This window comes from Phocoena sinus, chromosome X (genome assembly GCF_008692025.1).
Source record: "Phocoena sinus isolate mPhoSin1 chromosome X, mPhoSin1.pri, whole genome shotgun sequence".
Lineage (NCBI taxonomy): Eukaryota > Metazoa > Chordata > Mammalia > Artiodactyla > Phocoenidae > Phocoena > Phocoena sinus.
In genome coordinates this window covers 104,727,201-104,748,992 of record NC_045784.1, presented here as the reverse complement: position 1 = coordinate 104,748,992, position 21,792 = coordinate 104,727,201, and the positions used below count along the sequence as shown (strand labels likewise).

Here is a 21,792-nt window from a genome sequence, read left to right as displayed (position 1 = left end):
ACCTCATGACTTTCCCAAGAGCTCACTTTTGATGTATATAGCACCAAGAGCATAAATTTCAGCTTTGTATTAACAAACCAGGGTGGTGATTTTAGTAACTAAGCAAAGTGATGACCTGCAAACACAGAATCAGACCTTACTCAGCAGACAGAAGTCAAAGTGTAACCAACAAAGCCTTGAAATCCACTCAATGTTTCATAATTTCAGAGATAAAATTACCCTGATTGTGCTGTAAATCTTTTAAATGACCTCAAGTGTTTAACCCATTTCTCAGCTCCTCACTCATCCCTGCCCTTATGCAGTGGAGTCACATCATTTGTATATTTAGCTTATTTGAATGTAATTATAGGTGCTCCCTTCTGTCTCTGTCTTTCATTTCTCTCTTATGTAATCTAAAAACTTCTAAAATTACACTTTGCAGTTGTAATTTCTCCCCATAATGTTTATTACTGAAGCAAGAGATGATCATTGTAGAAAAAGAGAAAATGCAGAAGAGATACATTATTGAATATTTTAAAGAATGATACCACATAGTTTCAGTTATAAATTGGGTTTTCTCTTTCCTTCCTTCCTCCCTCCCTCCCTGTCTCTCTCTCTCTTTCTTTCTTTCTTCTTTCTTTCTTTCTTTCTCTCTTTCTTTCTTTCTTTCTTCTTTCCTTCTTCCCTCCCTTCCTCCCTCCCTCCCTCCTTTTTTCCCTTTCCCTTCCTTTCCTTTCCTTTCCTTTGTTTCCTTCCTTCCTTCCTTCTTCCCTCCCTCCTTCCTTCCTTCTCTCCCTCCCTCCTTCCTTCCTTCCTTCCCTCTAATCCTCCCTCCCTCCCTTCTTGGTTTTTCTGTCTCTTTCTTTCAGTCCAACATTAAAAAAAAAAGATGTGGGCTTATTCTGGATGAATCACTAATGGAATTGGGAAAACACTAAATATGGACTCAGGCCTGTGCTAGAAACCAGAGGAAGCACAGTCTAAACCTAGGGGCTAAGCAATTGTTGACTATCATAATGGAGAGAAGCTCCTGGGAAGGTAGATAGCAGACCCAGTGAGATAACAACAGAAAGCAGGTAAGTGCCAAGTGAATGATATGGACAAAAGCGTTCTGTGGGCATTCAGAGGTGGGCAAGGTCTCTGCTCCTTAAGACTGCTTCACCTCCTGCCCTCAGTCACCGCAGTAAATAGCATCGCCACCTTACCCAGTCTCTCAAGCCAAAAGCTTAGTAGTCACCCACGAATCCTTTCTTTCCCTCACGTGCCACAGTCAGTCTGTCACCAAGTTCTGTTGATTCTGTGTCCAAAATACACTTCAACTCTGTCTACTTTTCTCCATCTCCAGTCTAGTCTAAGCTGCCATCATTTCTCGCCTGGATGACCACAATGGCCTTTTAATTCATTTCCTTTCCTTCACTCTTGCCCCACACTCCATTCTCTACAGAAACTTAAATGAGATCATGTGACTCCCCTGCTCAGAATCTTCCAATGACTTCACATTGCAGTTAGAATAAAATTCATATTCCTTACCTTGGCTCCTGTCTGTACTCCATGGCTATGATCTGGCTTCTGTTTACCTTTATAGTCTCATCTTAGGCCACTCGCAACCTCCTCACTACCCTTTAGCTACACTTGTCTTCTTTCAGTTCCTCAAACATACCAAGCTCTTCCCTGCCGCAGGGCCTTTGCACTTGCTATTTCCACTGCTTGAAAACTCTTTCTCTATATTCTTCAAATGGCTGTCTCCTTCTACTTCTTTAGTTCTCAGCTTAAATGCCCCTTCTCAATGAGGCTGTCACTGAGAATCCTTTTAAAATTAGGTCCTATCCATTAGTATCTGTCTCTTCGTTTCTTTCATAGCACCTTACCTAAATATATAATTATTTTATTTGTTGGCTTACTTATTTTTTTTTCTATCTCCCTTATTAGACTGTAAGCTTTATAACAGCAGGAGACATGTCTATCTTGTTCATCATTTTAACCTTGCCGCCTATTGAATGAATGAATGAATGAATCATTGTGCACTGGAGTGGTCAGGGAAAGCTACCTTGGAGAGGTAGAGTTTGAAGTGGGTTTTGAAAAACGGAAGGATAGGCAAGGAAGGATTTTCATAATCAAGGTGGAAAGAATTCCAGGTAGTAGAAGTGCAGTTGCTGAGGCAAGTACGGTTCTGGCACATTTGGGCAACAGTGGAAAATGGGAGCTGCCTGCAGTGGAAAGTTCTCATTAGTAACATAATGTTAAGACAACAGGTTCGTTGGTTGGTTGATGCATAATTATGTCGAGTCTTAAGAAATAGACTTACTTTCACTTTTCAATGTGGGCAATAGAAACCATTGAAACTTTTGGAACAGGGTCATAATATGCAGTGTTTTAAGAAGGCTTTCCAAGGAGGAAATTAGTCTAAAACTTTATGGAAAGTACTTCTTAAGCAGAGCAGATTAATCCCACCAGCTAAATGGCTATAGAGGAAAAAATATGAACACACACAAGTCAGAAAGGTTTCTTTTGGCTCTAAGACCATAGAATTGAACAAACTATTTAGTGAGATGATTTGAGAAAAAAATGCAGATTAAGAAACAGACAGAGATGGACTTTTGCTTCCTTTCCTCTAATAGAGAGCTAATGGGCAAAGGAGGGTCATGGGAGATGAGGAGAGAACACATTAACTTGTGTCTCCTGCTTTTCAATAAATGAGAGGCTACAGCATTAGCAGAGCTGATATTTAGTTTTAAAAAGTTTCAGGAGAGAAGCTGTCTAATTTACAAACTTCAGTTCTGAAAATTAGATTTTTATGCACCAGACTACACTGTATATAGTACATGGAAATAGGCTAATTCATCCTCAGTGTTTGAAAGAAATGAAATGCATTAAAATTTAGGAAACTGTGAATTAGAACATTCAAACTATTTTGGTACTCTAGTCAGGCAAAGATCTGTAGGAACACACAGCACTCCTTCCCGATTCTGCCCTTTGTTCACGTTCTTTTCCTCTTCCCCAAAGTCCATTTCCTTCTTCTCTTCCAATCCACAGCTTACACATCCTTTAAGGCCTGGCTCCTCTAGCCAGCCTTCAAAAACTCTAGTGCTACCTTTTCACAATTCTCGTAGCAATCAGAATCTGTAGTGTAGCACTCAGTTTGGTACTGAGTTTGATACTTTGCTCTGAAAGTTGTTCATGAATTGTTTCACGGATGTCCTTTTCTGTCTACCCCTACTGGAACAGTATTATATAAGCATGTATCACAAGATGTGAATAAACCATTGAGGATTGATAACAGCTTGTAGATTGGTTGACTAATTAACTGATAAGATGTAAGTTAGGATTAGTAGTAAGATACAAAGTGTCCTATGTCTAGTATAATATTTAAAAAGTCATAGATATTACATTAAGAAGGGACATAGCTTCGGTGAGGAGATCAAGGCCAAGAGAGATTGAATGAGTTGGTCAAGGTCAGAGAGCTAGTTAGTGGCAGAGCATGGACTAGAACTCTGCTCTCCTGCTTCAGGTTCATGAAATTTGATAATATTCTGGAGGTAAATACCATAAGCAAATACAGGCCTTAGTGTTTCCTGACAGGGTTTGATGATGAATCAAAATGAGAGTGAAGTGAAGAGTACTCTGGATTCCTAGAAACAAAATGGCCCTTCAAGTTAAGTTACCTATAAGCATGTCATTTCCAGGGACCCCTCAGGCAGATATAGGACTTCCATTCGCTCCTTCTTTCTCTGAGTCAGAAAGTCCTGAGTCAGAGAGAGCCATTCCCTGTGTATAACCTGGATTCCAAGCAAACAAGTGATAAAGTAACGTCATCTTTTGGAATCTCGCGGTGATAGGATCCCTTGCTTTTACTGAGGAAGCCCTCAAAGATAACTGGGTTTTAGAGGAGTCTGTTTAGCTGCATTATGATGTGTATACCTAACTGTATACTATTTAAGATCAGACCCCTAATTTTTGAGACTGTTTCAATATAATTGTCCTCAATAGATTCAATAGAATATGTCTCACTATTAGAAAAACTATCCACCCCCAAAAAACCCGGTTTAGCCAGTCTCCATTCATTATTTCCATCAGATAATTGTTGAAGCCCCATAATCTGGACACCTAATGTGATCTGGAAGCCAGAGACATTGCCACCAGTCCCAGCTCTGTGGTTAAACTACTGTGTGAAAAAGCACTTTTCCTCTTTGGGCTTCAGTTTTCTCATCTATGAGATCAGGATAATTATAGTCTCTGGCAGGATTAATTCTCCAAAACCTTTCCAGCTTAGGCCTCTCTCTATTTTAGACTAAGCTGCTTTTAATTTGTGTACGTGAACCAGATAAATTATTTTGGGGAGGGGGAAAGGTTCTTTTTCAACAACAGTGGTTCAACCAGGAGGATAATCTGAAACCCCTTTTCAAAGTTGGGGGTGGGAGGACATGTACAATTTGAAAAACTAGATTCTAAAATTGCTATTGTTTTGATTCTTTTTTGGCCTCACTCTTAAATTCATTTTGAATATTAATTACAATTTTAAAAGAATATGAGATTTATTGGAAGAGAAGGGGACAAGCATGAGTTGAGGAAGGTTGAACACCACTGTTACATGAATATTCAAAGAGGAGAGCACATGCCTCTTCTTACCTCTTTCTGTGTCGTAAAGGTACACAAACTTCTCCCACTTGTAGTGACCCAAAAGACTCAGAATAGCGCCCTTCAAGGCTGGGCGCATCTGGATGACAAACTGCACATCTGCATCAGTGGGGAAGCTGGGTGTGACAAAGGATGTGTGCAGAGCTCCACAGAAGGAGGTCAGAGTGTTCATTGACATCTGGTCATAGAATCCAAAGATGGCATACACCCCTCTCGAGAACTGGGAGCAGACTGCAATGAGAAAGAGAAAGAAATTTCAATAGCCCCACGGTCCCTTGCTGCAGCTTGTAGGGTTGGAAATGCAATGTATAGTTAGGCTCTAAAGGACAAAAAGAAAACCGACGATCTCTGAAATCTTTAGAAGCCCTTGAAAGTCCAGTTGCCCAGCAGGAAAAGAATAAGAAAGGGAAGAATTTATTTGAGACATCTGCATATTCTCTCTGTCTATCATGAGCAGCAAACTAAGAAAAACGTGGGAAGGAAAGAGGTGAAAGTTGTCTAACTCTCCTTCAGCAACCCTTCCAGCCCACCCCCCAAATCACCCAAGTGCTCCTGTACTTCCACCATAGCTGCCCAGGGGCTTCTTAGTATACCCCAGGCCCCATCAAGGTAGAACTGTCTTGTGTCTCACCCCTTCAGTGCTTTTTCTACAAGGTGACAATAGTGACTGATGATTTAGTCAGATGAACTGCTAATGTGTCTTCTAGGAAATGTTACTCCTCTTAGGTTACATAACGCTTTAACTATAGTTATTGCATGATTACCACCCTTTATGTAGGCTATTAATGAAGAGAATTTCAGATTCTGGGAAGGCCATTGGGAAGACTGGCTTTTCAGTGCCCACGGGGTAGGTGGGCCTATTCTGCCCATGTGTAATTCGCAAAGTTCTATCTTGATCCTTTTGCACTGATCTTCTCGATCTGTTAGCCCTCACATAGAATGTTCACGTCCCCTTCATGATGGTGGTCAGTTTTCCTTCATCTCAGAGTGGGCCACACCACTATCTCTTCCCTCTCCTGGCCCAGATGAGCTTAAAAAATGTGAACCAGGGCCTTCCCTGGTGGCGCAGTGGTTGGGAGTCCGCCTGCCGACGCAGGGGACACGGGTTCGTGCCCCGGTCCGGGAAGATCCCACGTGCCACGGAGCGGCTGGGCCCGTGAGCCATGGCCGCTGAGCCTGTGTGTCCGGAGCCTGTGCTCCGCAACGGGAGAGGCCACAACAGAGGCCCACGTACCACACACACACACACACACACAAATGTGAACCAATCTCAATATTAGCTTGAGTAGAACAAAACTAGCAAAGCAAATCAGCTACAACAACACCATGTGGTGCATTCCCAAACCAAGTGGCAATGATCCTTAGATTGTTTGCGCTACTGCTCCCTTCCATTCATGCAAAGCAGGCAGAACAAGCTGCTGATAATTGGGTGTGATTTAAGGGGTCCCACATGGTCACCCTTATCTGCTAGGAAGCCAGTGTTAGGCTTACTTTTTCAGGTTTAGGGTTTTGAAAAAAAGCCTATCTTGGGAGGGGGATTAAATAGAATCTTTTTTAGCCATTAGCATGTCTGATTAGATGCCAGGACAGATGGGAAAGTGGGTGGGTCAGTTTTGATGGGAATGGGTGGGTCAAAGAAGAGAATGTAAAGGGTCTGCTCCCTTTTATCAGCCAAACTCATTACTCGTTGGCTTGAGGTGGCATTTCAAAGGCGATTCTCAATCACTCAGGCACCTCCTTAGGGGAAGACAGTTGCTTCCAACTTGAGGAATTCTAAGTGACCTCCAAACACATGCACAAAAAAGCCTTTATATTAAAAGGAAAAAGCAATTAGAGAATGAATCTGGGGCATTTCATGACATGGGGCCAAAAGAAGTATTCAAAAACAAAAAGGAAGGGGCTAGATGCCACTTTGCATTGGTCATCACCAAAGGAGACACTGAGTCCCATTCCCAAATTAATCCTGTAAATGTAGAATTTTACAGTACTAGGTTAAATCTTGGCCAGTGCACATAATGTTCTGTATAAAATTGACAATAATAATGATAACGGCTATTGAGTGCTTAGTAGGTACCAGACCCTGTACTAAGTACTATGCAGATATCATCCCTTTTAATATTCCCAACAACCTCATGAGGTATTGCTATCATTTCTATTTAATAGATAAGAATTCCGAGGCCAAAAAAAAAGTTCTGTCTCTTGAGTGGAGGAGCCAGGATTTGAACCTGGCTGTCTGTGCAATTCCCAAACTCACACTCCCTGGGACCCAAAACCAACAGTGACATTGAAGAGTACTTATTGGCTCGAATGAGATAGGGTTTCCAGATTTGGCAAATAAAAATATATTGAATATATATTTACATAAATAGAAAATATATAAATAGAATGTCCAATTAAATTTGAATTTCAGATAAATAAAAATTATTAATTAGTATAAGTATGCCTCAAATTCATACATATACTAAAAAATTATTTGTTGTTTATTTGAAATTAAAATTTAACTGAAGATCCTGAATTTTATCTGGCAACCCTAGACAGAACCCAATCTTATTAATGGTCATGGGGTTGGAAGACTGGAACAAGCAATCGTGGCCTTTCGCCCAAAATGATTCAGGACGTAGCCAGTAATTCTTAGATCTATACAAACTAGCATGCAGGGCCCAAGATAAAGATGAGGATCAACGAATCCTATATAAAAATAGCCTGTGGGGAAATGCAACATATTTTTCAACAAGGAAATTCCAACCTGACTAAATTATGGACAATAATTGAGGGAGAAGTAAACTCGGAGAGAGGCAAACCTATAGCTATGATCCACTTAGAGTTTCAAAAAGCCCTTGATGTATTGGAAAGAAACAAAAAATTAAAGTATATTATAGATTCTGGTTAACTTAAAAAAAAAAAACAAACCTCGCATTGCTCTTGTAATCATTGTTTTTGAACTTCAGGGGTGCAGAATTCATCATTACTAGTTTATATATGGATATTTCTTATTTATTTATTTATTTAAAATACAGTGAACACTCATAGAACCATCACCCAACCCAAGAACTATAACACTCCTAATAATTTAGTTTGACTTATGTCTTCTTTTTTTTTAATATTCTCCCCAAATTTATTTTTAGATTCAATGCAATTCCAATCAAAATCAAGCAGGCTTTAGAAGAAAATACGGGAGGATATCTTCATGATCTCAGGTTATTCTTAAACAGGATACAAAAATTATTAACCATAAGAAAAACTGATAAGTGACTCTAAAGTTGATATGAAAAGGCATGTGGTATTAGTGCAAGGATAGACAGACAAATAGAATACAATAAACAATCCAGCAAGAAATTCACACTTATATGGTCACCTGATTTATGTCTTCTTCCTCTGTTCTGTCTCCTTGTTTTGATCTCTCTCTCCCTCTGAGGTAACTACTATCCTGAATTTTTTATTTATCATTACCTTGTTTTTTTAAAAAAATATACAAACACACACACCTAACAACTTAATGCTATTTTTGCTTGTTTTAAAACGTTATAAGGGGCTTCCCTGGTGGCGCAGTGGTTGAGAGTCCGCCTGCCGATGCAGGGGACACGGGTTCGTGCCCCGGTCTGGGAAGATCCCACGTGCCACGGAGCGGCTGGGCCCGTGAGCCATGGCCGCTGAGCCTGCGCGTCCGGAGCCTGTGCTCCGCAATGTGAGAGGCCACAACAGTGAGAGGCCCACGTACCGCAAAAAAAACACAACAACAACAACAACAACAAAAAACGTTATAAGAAGGGAGTCATTTTGTATATGTGAAACCCAGACTCCAGGCAGGAGCACCCAGTGAAATCTTTAAGCCTATGTATGATGACAAACAGAATGAGACTAAGGAGGAACTTATAAAAATGCGTGAGCGAGCAGGTGTGGGGGAGCCCAATGAAAATTTAAAAATTCCAAACTGAGCTTACAGCTTCGGTCACAGCTCAGGCAGGGGACTTAGGAGGATTATAGATCAGCAGCACCCCTCAAGGAACACTCGGCTACTGTGATCTAACGGGCAGACACACAGCGGTGGATGTCAACAAAAGGAGTGTTAGGAGAAAATCAGTAAGTGTTCTATTCCTTTCGAATAAAAGAGGTGCGGCTGTCCTGCAAGTACTGTTGTGCATAGTTACACTTTCTCCGTCTCAACATAGGCAAGTGACATAAGTAGAAGGCCCAATGGGGAAGACAACTGCCACGTGAAGACGGGGTAATAGCGTCTGCGGGAGGCTGGGGCAAAAGGGACCTGTGAATGGCCCCTCACAGCAGATCCCTGGGCCTCTTCCTGGCTGCAGAAAGTAGGGCTGAATGGAACACTGACCTGACCCAAAGGACAGTGTCTATGTTTTTAAGTTCTTAGAATGTTTGAGCTAGAAGGAATTTAAATACTGTTTCATTCAGTGGATTTTCAAGCATGGTTTTTAGTGTAGAATCCTTTCTCCCAATGAAATTTTATGTGGAAAAGTCCAATATATAAGAGATAAAGTGGAGCTCTTATGATTCAACACAAAGTTCCACTGACACCTCCCTAACCTAAAGAAACTGACACAAGGAGAGGAAGTGTCTTACACAAGGTCATACAATGAATTATGAACCAGTCTCCCAGAAATGCTTTATCAGCATCTCTACACCATCCCTACTCCAGAGCTACCTAGGGCAGCGTGGGTCGGGATTTGCCTGGCCTGAAAGTGACTTAACCTCAGTGCCTAGCTCTCAGCATAGACGGATCCACCAGGGGGTTCCCATGACTCATCTACTAGCTGCTGCTCTCAGTTCCCTCCAGCCTCAAATCGGGAGACTGGGATGGACATATATACACTCATATGTATAAAATGGATAACTAATAAGAACCTGCTGTATAAAAAAATAAATAAAATAAAATTCAAAAGCAAAAAATATATCAGTGAGAATAGGTGGCAGACTGTTGGGTGATCGTCTGGGACTCGTGATTCTTTGGGGCGATGTGTGTTACCTTTATCTGAATCCTTAATGAACCACACCCATTTCTTTATCTCAGGAGACTAGCCTCTGGTAAAATGATGACGGAAGAAATAGTTGTCTTGGCAATCCTATTAAGCCACGAAGTGTAAAGGAAGGGGCAGGCGGACTTCGCTTCTAGTCATGGCTCTGCCAGTCTTAAGCTGCCCAACTTAACCTCTCTGAGCCTCAGTATAAAATAGAGATTACGAAGGCAGGTTCTAGAGTTAGACGGTGTAGGTTGAAATCCTGAACCCATCACTTATTAGGCAAGTGACTTAATATCTCTGTGTCTCTGACTCAGTTTCTTCATCTGTAAAACTGGGATAATAGTGCCCGTCTCAGCATTGGTCATGAAAGTTAAAATGAGTTCATTCATGGGAAGCATCTATCTGTAACAGTGCCTGGCACTTCATGCTAGCTGTTTATTCATGCAACAAATAGTTACTGAGCATCTACCATGTGCTGACACTGTTACAGGTAGTGGGAGAAACAGGAGAGAAAAAGGATCCTGTCTTCCGGGAACCTATGTACTAGTGAGGGGAAAAGACAATAATAAGTGAGATAAGTAAAATGTAAAGTATGTCTTAGTTATAAATGTGGCTTTTGGTTATTGTCATGGAGTGAGGAGTAAATGAAGTACTACATACAAAATACATGGTGCCTAACATATAACTTGGCAACTAAATGGTTCTTTCTCTGTTTCTTTCCTCTTGCCAACTCTTTTTACTTTGCCCTCTGTTGACCCCATCAGTTTACCCTCCCCATGGCAACCATTGCCCTTGACTTCACACTGAGTACCCAGGTAGCACAGCTTTTCTTCTCTTTCACCTTCCCTAGACATTTCTTCAGTGCTCTTTCTTATTCTCACTCCTGGGTCACTTCTGGGTAGCAATGGGTTAAGAAAGAACCCCTGCTAATTTGACTTTGTCCTCTGACTCTACCCCTCCCTATATAATGCCTTTGTGCTGGTAAAATGCTGTCTCCACTCGGGGCCTCTGTGCCTTCCCAGCATGAAATATCACGGTTGTCTGCTTCCTAAGAGTGCCTGTCTCCATCTCTTCTTACTAGCAAAACACCAAATTCTTCTAGTTGAAGATGTCATTTCTGACCACATTTTGGATTCCTGGGGATTCTGGTGTAGCTCCCGGCTATGTTGCCTTCAGTGGTGAGTGACAAGCAAGCCTGGAGCCAGCTGTCACACTTATATTTATAGTCCCCAAGTCTGTAGGGTCAGGACAGGTATTGTTAATGTACAGTGTGGCAGCTAATTATATCACCCATATTCCAAAAGGCATCATTACAAAAATGTCACACAACTTGATTACCCTAAAGATCAGAATATGGTTACCCTTGATTACCCTAAAGACCCATGATATCCATATCATTTACAGAACACTTTTCATAGCCTTTTGAATTGGGGGAAAAAAGGAAACTGAAGTCTCTTGCTGACATAATGATCACATTTGAAACAAGAAGGAAGGAGAAAAACATAGCTATGGAGGAACCAATAGAGATATATCACAGGAAGGTTCTCCAGGTAATACCACAGTACAGTGAATTCCAGGGGTTCAGGGAAGCTTAGAGGTGGAAGATCATGCAGTCCAATGTTTTCTAAAGCTGTGATGTTGGTCCAAGGTGAAGTTTCCAGTCTGGTGAAATCTCTGTGTGTGCGTGTGTGTGTGTGTGTGTGTGTGTGTGTGTGTGTGTGTGTGTGTGTGTTAGGGTAAGGTTGACCACTGTTCTTTTTTAGGAAGAACAGTCCTTTTCTCTGTATCATTTCTGTATCTTTTCTCTGTATCATATTTATATATGCCCCCTTTGTGGTAGGCCAAATAATGGCCTCCCAAAAGACGTCCATGTCTTAATCTCCCAAATCTGTGAATTAGGTTACATGGTAAAGGGGAATTAAGATCACAGGTAGAGTTAAGGTTGCTAATCAGTTGACTTTAAGATAGTGAGATTTGGGCTTCTCTGGTGGTGCAGTGGTTGAGAGTCCGCCTGCTGATGCAGGGGACATGGGTTCGTGCCCCGGTCCAGGAAGATCCCACATGCTGCGGAGCAGCTGGGCCTGTGAGCCATGGCCGCTGAGCTTGCGCGTCCAGAGCCTGTGCTCCGCAATGGGAGAGGCCACAACGGTGAGAGGCCCGAGGCCCGCGTACGGAAAAAAAATTAAAAAATAAATAAATAAATAAATAAATAAATAAATAAATAAATAAATAAAATAGTGAGATTTGGACTTCCCTGGTGGCGCAGTGGTTAAGAATCCGCCTGCCAATGCAAGGGACATGAGTTCGAGCCCTGGTCTGGGAAGATCCCACATGCCGCAGAGAAACTAAGCCCGTGCGGCACAACTACTGAGCCTGTGCTCTAGAGCCCGTGAGCCACAACTGCTGAGCCTGCATGCCACAACTACTGAAGCCCGTGCGCCTACAGCCTGTGCTCCACAACAAGAGAAGCCACCGCAGTGAGAAGTCCACGCACTGCAAGGAAGAGCAGCCCCTGCTCTCTGCAACTAGAGAAAGCCCACGTGCAGCAACAAAGACCCAACACAGCCATAACTAAATAAATAAATAAATAAATAAATATATAAAAATAGTGAGATTATCCTGGATTATCTGGGTGGTCCAATGTAATAACAAGGGTCCTTAAATGTGGAAGGCAGAAGTTAAAAAAAAAAGAGTCAGCATCAGAGTGATGTGATATGAGAAAGACTTGACCAGCCATTGCTATGAATGAAGGTGGAGTGGGCTATGAGTTAAGGAAAGTAGGTGGTCTCTAGACGTTGGGAAAGGCAAGAAAGTGAATTCTCCCTGCGAGCCTCCAGACAGGAATGCAGCCCTGCCAACACCTTTGATTTGAGCCCAGTGAGATGGCTACCAGACTTTTGACCTACAGAACTGGAAGATAATAAACTTGTGCTATTTTAAGCCACTAAATTTGTGGTAATGTGTTACCGTAGTAGATAGAAAACTAAGGTACTTAACATAGCAAAAGTTAAAAGTTGCTAACTCTCTAGATTGATCTATGCTTCACTCACTTTTTTTCCCTGCTTAAAACATTTACTGATCCGAGAAGTCCAAAGGTCTGGAAACTAAAGATCTAATCTGATTTCCCATTCAGTACAGGAACCACATCCTGTGAGGTCATATTACCTCTCTTTGAATACTTCCAGCGATATGGGAGCTCATTACTCAAAGGCAGCGCTTCCTTTGCAGGGCAGCTCTGATGACAAGGGAGCTCTTCCTTAAATTGAACCTAAGTTTACCTCTTGGGCCTCTTGAATGCCGGATGATACATCGAATCCCAATTCTACATGCCCTCCACTTACTTTTATAGAAGCTCAAAAATATAATTGACATACTCAGGAGATACATAATGGCTATTAGCTATTCAAGTGTGTGCTTTTATTCTCACTATGCTGCCTTCTTCCTGTCAGGCTAAAAATCTGCTAAAAGATTCCATCTCCTCCTGAATCCCTGCCACCTCCATAAGCTATCATCCTAACTCCTTCTTTACCATCATCACTAATGATGGGACGGTGAGAACCTTGCAGCAGTCTGCATCTGCAATTTCTGCCCCCATCACTTTACTGAACCTGCTCTCTCAAGTTGGATGATGACCTGCTCCCTGCCAAATCCAACTCTATTCACAGCCGTCATTCGACTTGACTGCTGAGCAGCGTTAGACGTTGTTGGCAACATCCTCCCCCTTGAAACTCCCCTTTCCTGTTTCAAGAGCACTAAACTCTGCTGGCTCTACCTTCCTTACTGTTTAAAATTTATGGAGTTCCTGGTACGTGCCAGGCAGGGGGTCTCATCTCACTACCTCCACGTGGATGAATTCCAAATAGGTGCCTCTAGCTTCAGACACATTCCTGAGCTCCAGATCCACATTTCTGGCCGCTAATAAAACAGCCTCACCTAGAGGCCTTCATGGCGTCACACAGTCAGTGCATTATTTCTCCATTCCCACCCTCCACCTGCGGATCTGCTCATCGCCCTTCTTCCAGTCACCCAAGCTAGAGTCTTAAGGGTTATCTTTGTCTCATTCCCCTATACCATTCTCTTGTGGTGCTTCATCAATTCTACCTCTACAGAACGGTGGGAGGGGGGGTATCTATTTCCTGTTCATCTTCAGGTCAGGTTCTAGGCCCTCCCTCTCAGACTGTGACAGTAGGTCACCTGCTTCTGGTCTTCTCCCCAATCTATCATTGGCACTGCTATCAGATTACTCTCTCTCCTTTCTGTTCCAACTGTATGATCAAAATATACCCAACCCAGCTCCCATTTCTGCAAGAATCTGCTCTGTGTATGAGTTGTTTATGGACTAATAAATGAATCTTTGCAAATGAGTCAGTTCAGGGTTTCTCAGCCTCGGGGCTATTGGCATTTGGGGCTGGATAATTCTTTGTTGTGAGGGACCGTCCTGTGCATTGTAGGATGTTTAGCAGCATCCCTAGCCTCTACGCATTAGATACCAGTAGTACCACCACCACCCGCCAGTTGTGACAACCCAAAATGCCTGAAAACAGTGGCAAATATCCCCCAGGGGCATCGTCACTCCCTGTTCCCATCTCCCTCCTCCACCCCGTTTGATAACCACAGGTTTGGCTTACTACTTCCTCTCCACAGAGAACAAGGCCTTATCCTAGTGAAAAAGCATACATATCTAGGTAATCCCAAAGGAGTTATTTTAGTGACGAAGAGTTAGGAAGAGTGGACTCTTCAAAGCCCACCATATAGGCAGGTACTTCCCTGGGCTTGCTCTTAAATTGGCTATTTGTGTTTAACCTGGGGATGTAGGGGAGGAAAAATCAGATAAAGGATGGAGGTGGTGGGTGGGCATGGGGTAGAAGCCAGTTCACACCTCCCCTGGGTTCATACAGATCAGCCTCCCCCATCTGCTTGAACATCCTTTGGTCTTGGGTTCTAGTGGGTGCTTATAGGTTCCAGAGTCAGAACAAGGTGTCAGCCCCATCTCCAGCTGCCGATTCCATGGTTTAATTACCATCTTTGGGTTAATTCCCTTGAACATTTTGTTCTTCTCACAGGAGCATACTGCCTTCCGACAGTCTAACTAGTTATTTTTGCAATTACGTGGCATGTATCTAAACGCTGGCAAAGAAAACACTCATTATTAACATTTGATCCAAGTTGAATACAGCGTCTTGCAAATGCAGGCATTACCATATGAACACACATATTTTGGAAAATTCGTTTTTGCAACTCTAAGTGCAAACTACCCTTCCATAGCAATGTCAGAAATGGCAGGAGAAGTGCTGAGATGGGTTGGGGTAAGGAGGGGCTTTTTTTTTTTTTTTTTTTTTGCGGTACGCGGGCCTCTCACCGCTGTGGCCTCTCCCGTTGCGGAGCACAGGCTCCGGACGCGCAGGCTCAGCGGCCATGGCTCACGGGCCCGGCCGCTCCGCGGCATGTGGGATCCTGCCGGACCGGGGCACGAACCCGCGTCCCCTGCGTCGGCAGGCGGACTCTCAACCGCTGCGCCACCAGGGAAGCCCAGGAGGGGCTTTTTAGGCCCTTTTATATCAAGACATATGGTTAAGGACTGGAGCTCAGGAGTTTAAAATTTTTCCTTATTCATTCCTCAGTTTATTCATTCACCAAATAAAATTTTGAGTTCCTGTTGTGTGACAAACACTGTCTAAGTGCTGGGATACGGCAGTGAGCAAAACAGATACGACCTCTGTCCTCATGGTACTTACAGTCTAGTATTGGCAGCAAATAGTAATAAAAGAATCACACCAGTGCGTGATTACCATATTCTAAGTACTAAGAAGGGGAGGTATTAGGGTGTTATGAGGCTATGTGACAAGGTGACTTTAGATTAGGTCAGGAGAGAGTTATCTGACCATGTGACATTTGAGCTGATGCCTGAGAGTAGAAGAGCATCCCATGCAGAGAGAAGAGCACTTACTAAGGCCCACATGGAGGACAGCATTTGATGTACTTGAGGCACTGAAAGAAGACTAGCCTGGCTGGAGTGTGGACAATAAGGAAGAGGGTACAAGGTGAGTCTGGTAGGAGGCAGGGACCCAATCCTGAAGGACCTTGTAGGATGCTGGTAAGGAATTTAGATTTTATTCTAAGGACCATGGGAGGAAATCATGGAAGGATTTTGATCATGTATATTCCATGAGCTGACTTATATTTTTAAAAGATTTATCTGGCTGGTGTATGGACAGTAGATTTAAGGGGGCATCAGTGAAAGCAGGGACAATATTTGGGATACTTTCCTGCAGTCTAGGTGACAGGCAATAGTAGTTTGGATTTGAGTTGTGGCAGTGGATATGGAAAAAAATTGGAGTTTATTTTTGAGGTCAAATTGCTACTGACCTTGGGCTGGTTACTTAAACTCCTCAAACCTCATTTCCGTATCTATAACCGTTAGGTTGATAGTACCTACCCCATAGCATTGTTGTGTGGATTAAATAAATATGTCCAAAGTGTGTGACTCATAGAAGTCTGTGCTCAATTGATAAATGTTATCTGCTCTCAATATTATTTTAAAAATTATGTCTCAGTGCTTTTGCACTGCAATGGGTTTTTATATGATTCAGTCCCTAATTTGCTGTGTGGTCTTGGGCCAGTTACGTCACTGGGCTTCAGGTCTGTCATTTGTAAGCCAGCAGAACTAACACCTGTCCTGCCCACTTCACAGGCATGCACTGAGAATAAATGGAAATAATAGCTGAAACTCATTGACAGATAAGAGCTTCAAGTTTGATATTGTGTTTTACAGAACTTGAGAGCCATTTTCTTTCATGTTGCAGCCCATGCTGGGATAGAAGGGAGGGTGAGCTGGGCCCCTAAACAAAAATTATTCTTAAAAGCTAATGAATGGTTATCTGTTATTTTATGTATGCTTGAAATATTTCATAATTAAAACCAAAACACTATAAACATAATAAAATGTTTAGGTTCATTATCAGTCAGGAAGACATGCTTTTATTTCCCATTCTGTTTGAATTCCTCAGCATCACATTCTTAATGTTGAGTGTAACGGCCTAGGTCACCCGCTCCTAAGCAATGCAAAAATCCTCTCTATAGTTTGATTGACAGGTGGGCATTCCATCTCCTCCTGAACACGTCTGATGATGGTGAGCTCACCACTTTCCGAAGTAGTGCATTCTACTTTTAGACAGCTCTAATTATTAGAAATTTCTTTATTATATTGAGCACATATCTGCCTCTGTAACTTTCACCACCTATAGTTCCTTCTTTTTGCCTGAGGCTTACCAAAATATCTACTCTGTTATCTAATGGCAGGCCTTCAAATATCTGAAGATACATATCCCAACTGTCTGTGCCTTCTCTTGTTCAGGCTAATCACTCTTAGCACTTCAGATCTATGCCATAGATCCCAGGCCTTCACCACTCTGGCCATCTTCCTCTTGACGCGTTTCAGTTTGTTAAATGTCACTCTTAAGAGTCTGGTGTCTGGGATTGAGCACCACACTGCGAGTGAGGTTGAACCCCTCCAGAAGACAGTGAACTGATGCTTTCTCACTGCCCATTTGGGACTAGACATCATGTATTTATCAGCTCTGCCTCGGATGGCATTGATTTTTTTTTTTTAACCAGTCCACTGTAGAATTCTATGGAGCCTACTCTTATATTGTAGTCTTGAATTTATATCCCAGGTATCTTGTTAAGGGACTTCTGCCAAGCCAGGCTTCCCCTAACTTTGGATATGTGCTGTTAATTTTTTTGCACTTTTTTCCCATTTAAAATGTCCTTATGGTTTTGACCCACTCTTTTTTTTTTAATCTCTATCCTTTTTTTTTTAACGTCTTTATTGGAGTGTAATTGCTTTACAATGGTGTGTTAGTTTCTGCTGTATAACAAAGTGAATCAGCTATACTTATACATATATCCCCATATCCCCTCCCTCTTGCATCTCCCTCCCTCCCACCCTCCCTATCCCACCCCTCTAGGTGGTCACAAAGCACCGAGCCACTCTTTTAAATCTTAATTTGGTTAACAAGTTTATTAGCTATCACTTCCAGTTATGTGTCATCTACAAATTTGATCAGCCTGCTTTGGGTAGCATTATCCAAATTATTGACAAAAGTGCTGAAGAAGACAGGGTCAAGGACAGAATCAAATGCCACGCTACTTCATTCTTCACCCCTGTGCTTTCCAGGATGATGACAATTAGGTAATAAGTACACTGGGCGGAATTCTTCAGTCTGCTCCAAGTGTATCTTTAATACACTTACAGTGTAGGCGATACAAATAACTCTTAAAACTGACCTTTGTTCTTCAGACACCTTCACAGATCTGAGTTTCAGGGAAAAAAAAAATAACTGGAATGATTTTCTTTTCTCCTGGTCTCATCATCTCTGACCGTGTATCTCTACTATTTATTATTGTGTTTTATGGGGCGGGAGTAAAAAAAGAAGAGGACACTGAGAGGAGACAGAGAAATACCTTCTGGTAAAGAATGAAGCACCAGAATAATTGGGAAACTCCTTTCTACCCTCCAAATCAAGTTATGTGTCATTACCTACGGTCAAAAAGCTGATTCATTGCCTTTTGTTGTCAGAAAGCAAATGGCTTACCCATTTTACGAGTAGAATAATTGATGTCTGATTAGTTTCTGGGGTCCGTGGTCCTTAGCATCCCTGCCTGCTAGTTGACTTTAAACAAACTGTAAACAGCCTTGTAAAATTTCCCAAATGCAACCCTGATGGGAAGCGACTCTTGAAAAGCCATCTTCACAACACCCGGAATTGGTAGTTATACAAAACAGTTCATCTTATTGCTGCATTAAAAATCTATACAGCCTTCGTCCCCTCAAATATGTTCACAGCCTGAAGAGCAAAGAACCCATTTTTCCTCTAGGAAAAAAGGGCAAGTTTAAATTAAGGCACTTTTTCTAATTTGAATTCAACTGGTTGGATTTTTGACAGTAATTCTCCACTCCTGGTTTGGGAGGATATTCCGGATCTGTGTGGAACATTGTGCCAAAGAAGTCCCGTCAGAGGTGTCTGTCCTGTCAAGCATATGGCTGACATGCAGGCAGCTCTCAGTGGCCCTTGCAGGACATTACAGGATCTAGCTACGCTCTATTTTAAGGGCACTTTGATTGGGAACTACAGGTACTGTAGCTAGAATCTGAGAACAAAACCCTCTGATACCCGCACCCATAAGTCCCCCCAATCTCCTTTGTCCTTAAAAAAAGAACATCTCGGGCTTCCCTGGTGGCGCAGTGGTTGAGAGTCCGCCTGCCGATGCGGGGGACGCGGGATCGTGCCCCGGTCCGGGAGGATCCCACACACCGCGGAGCGGCTGGGCCCGTGAGCCACGGCCACTGGGCCTGCGCGTCCGGAGACTGTGCTCCGCAACGGGAGAGGCCACAACAGTGAGGAATTTCAGGTCTCGAGGCTAATTTAGAAAAAGACCAGGGCACCACTTGCTCAAAATGTGTTTCCTATGTCTGGTGATTGTCTTCCACCTGAGTTGTCTGATCTGGTAGCCACTAGCCACATGTGGCTATTTGAATTAAAATTATTTGAAATTAAGTAAAATGAAAGATTCTGTTTCTCAGTTACACTATCCACATTTCAAGTGCTCCACAGCTACATGTACTGGCCAGTGAGTGCAACATGGTACGTTTCCATGATCATAGGCAGTGCTGGTCTAGTAGGTCCTATTAAAGTTGCCTGCTGTGCCCACCCAACTAAATGTTTTAGATTCTAATATAACCTGCATTTATTCAGTACTTACTCTGTTCTAGGCATCATACTAGCAACTTTCATACTTATCTTGGTGGGGTGGGGGGCATTGTCTAACAGTTCATGGAAACTGCCAATGTGTAGGCAAAGCAGGTAGTTGCCTTGTAGTGTGGTTTGAGGGTCCTTGGAAAGTCTTCCTGCCTTCAATTGTCTTCTCCATGGCCTGCTGCCAGGTTTGAAACACACCCACCTCTCTGGGCTAGGATGGTGAAATTCCCTGTTAAATGACAAATGTGGCCTGGAAATGGGAATGTTTATGGAGTGGTTTATCAGATTAATTCTAACCGAGAACCGGGCACTGAGGCAACACGACACAGGTCAGGTAAATTGTGAGGGCTGGCAGTAGGACTCAGGAAGGATCTGAGTCTTTCGGTTATCTCCCAAGAGACTGCCTCTCCACGTGGGACCACTACAGGGCATTAATGTTCAAAGAGCCTCTAACTTATGTGTATCAATTCAGCAGTTATTTTGTCATTATATTGAACAGCACCAAGTACTGTGCCAGATGCCAGAGCTGTGGAGTTCTACTCTCAAGTTCCCTTTCATATGACCTCCTTCCAGGGCATTCAGAGCTGGCCCAGTGACAGCAAGACCTCACCTTTCTTCCCCACTTTTGCCTTCTCCCTGTGTATTACCTTCACCACTCTTATCCCAGTCCCCGTTTTTTTTCAACCTCACTTCTGACTTGTTCCAGGCCAGAATCTATGACTGAAAAGGGGGAAAGGAAAGATAAAGGAAAACTAATCTTCCTTTCCTTTCCCTACAGCAGTGTTTTGCAAATTGCAGGGCACAAACCACTAGTGGGTTATGAAATCAATGTAGTGAGTCATGACCTAGCCTTTAAAAATATAAATGAAATAAAACAGAAAAATGCCAAAGTGTATCCATGTAGTCAGGGTAAATATTGTTTCATCAGACTTTTGTTTTGGTTATCAAATATATGCATACATGTTGTGAGTCATTAAATCAAATGTATTCCTTTAACTCCTTACACCATTGTAGCTCTGTGCCCTGTCCCAAGTCTAGAACTGGTTTGATCTACATTTATGTCCTCACTATTTATCGCCTCCTGCAGAAGTCCCATCTTATTCCCTCTTCTGTTTTCCCAATCCATCCCTCCTCCCTAGACCCTAGGAGCCTCCATCTGAACTCACCTCCTCCCCATTCAGCTGGAGTCCCATTGAATTGCCATCTGGGGATGGAGCTGGTGGAATCTCTGTTGCCAGTATCTCAGATGGGAGTGATTAGGGAACATGTGTCACTGAAATTTGGAGCCGGGGCTGTGAGAAGCGTGAGCACACCTGGGGGTTAGCAGTGCTGGCCAGTCCTTCGGTTCCAGCCTGGAGCTTATATGCTTTACGGGGCAGCTCTCGTACCCAGGCCACGTGTGCGCCGGCCACATTACATGACTTCTTTTGGAACTCAATCCATGTGTCAGCTGAGAAGAGGAACTACTGGTGCAGAGTGTCATTCAAATGGAATCTACTCTAACTTTTTGCAGTAACACAGAACAGCTGAGTCCTCTTCACAGACCCTGCAGATGCTCCTTCAGTGGTTTGAAAGTAAGACTGTGTCTCCCGAAGTGTCTAACTTGCTCCACGGGGAAGAATATGACTAAAAATAGCTAGAACTAGCTAGAATTAAGTAAACACATGTAACTTGTAGAATGCAGTTTCAGCTGTAGACAGAGTACGTAGCCCCCTCTGGCACTGCTCAGTCATGTGTTAAATTTGTGACTTTTATGTGCTGCCAGTGTGTACATCTGACCACGTCAGAATGGTCCATTTGCTCCAAGAGGAAGAGGAATCGGGCCTCTGTAATTCTCTTTGTGCAATGCCATGCAAAATTAAAGGCTTCATATTTTTGGATGACAATGGCATTGCCTGAGAGAAGCTCCATATTTAGTCATAAAAACACTCCAGTAAGTCCTCAGGTGTTGACCAGAGACATGTGAGTGAGATAACTGAGCCCACTCTGTCTGATTTTAGGTATTGGGACCCAGCAGCTGGGCCCTTGGCTCTCTATTGCCTGTCAGAGATAGTCCAAAATCTTCAACCTGGAATTCACATTAGAAAAACATGGTACACAGAGCTGTACATAGTAGGTGCTCAGTAAATAGTGCATATTTGTTTTCTACCCTGTGGTCCTCCATCATTAGGGCTTATGATCTACCCAAAATTGTCTCCTACAATTCTCCAGCAGGAACTTTCTACCCCAGCCTGGTTGGTCTTTCTATTCCTGACATCCTTCCTTTTCATTCCTGCTGCTGAGCATTCGCTCATGCTGCGTCCCCATCCTGGGATGCCATTTCCCAAATCTCTACCATTCCAATTCTTGCCCACCTTTCAAATCCTGCTGAAGCTCCCTCTCCCATGCAGCTTGCAGTGCCCATTTCATCCCCCAAGAGACCTAGTCCTTCTCTGAGT

At 42.8% G+C, this 21,792-nt stretch overlaps 1 protein-coding gene across 1 annotated transcript in view; it reads right to left on the bottom strand.

Annotated features, from left to right (window-relative positions):
* Window positions 1-21,792, bottom strand: part of GRIA3 (glutamate ionotropic receptor AMPA type subunit 3) — a 289,783-nt gene that overhangs the window by 210,443 nt on the left and 57,548 nt on the right. The window contains exon 3 of the mRNA XM_032620571.1: window positions 4,606-4,845. Coding sequence (XP_032476462.1) covers window positions 4,606-4,845 — 240 coding nt within the window. The remainder of the gene's footprint in view (window positions 1-4,605; window positions 4,846-21,792) is intronic.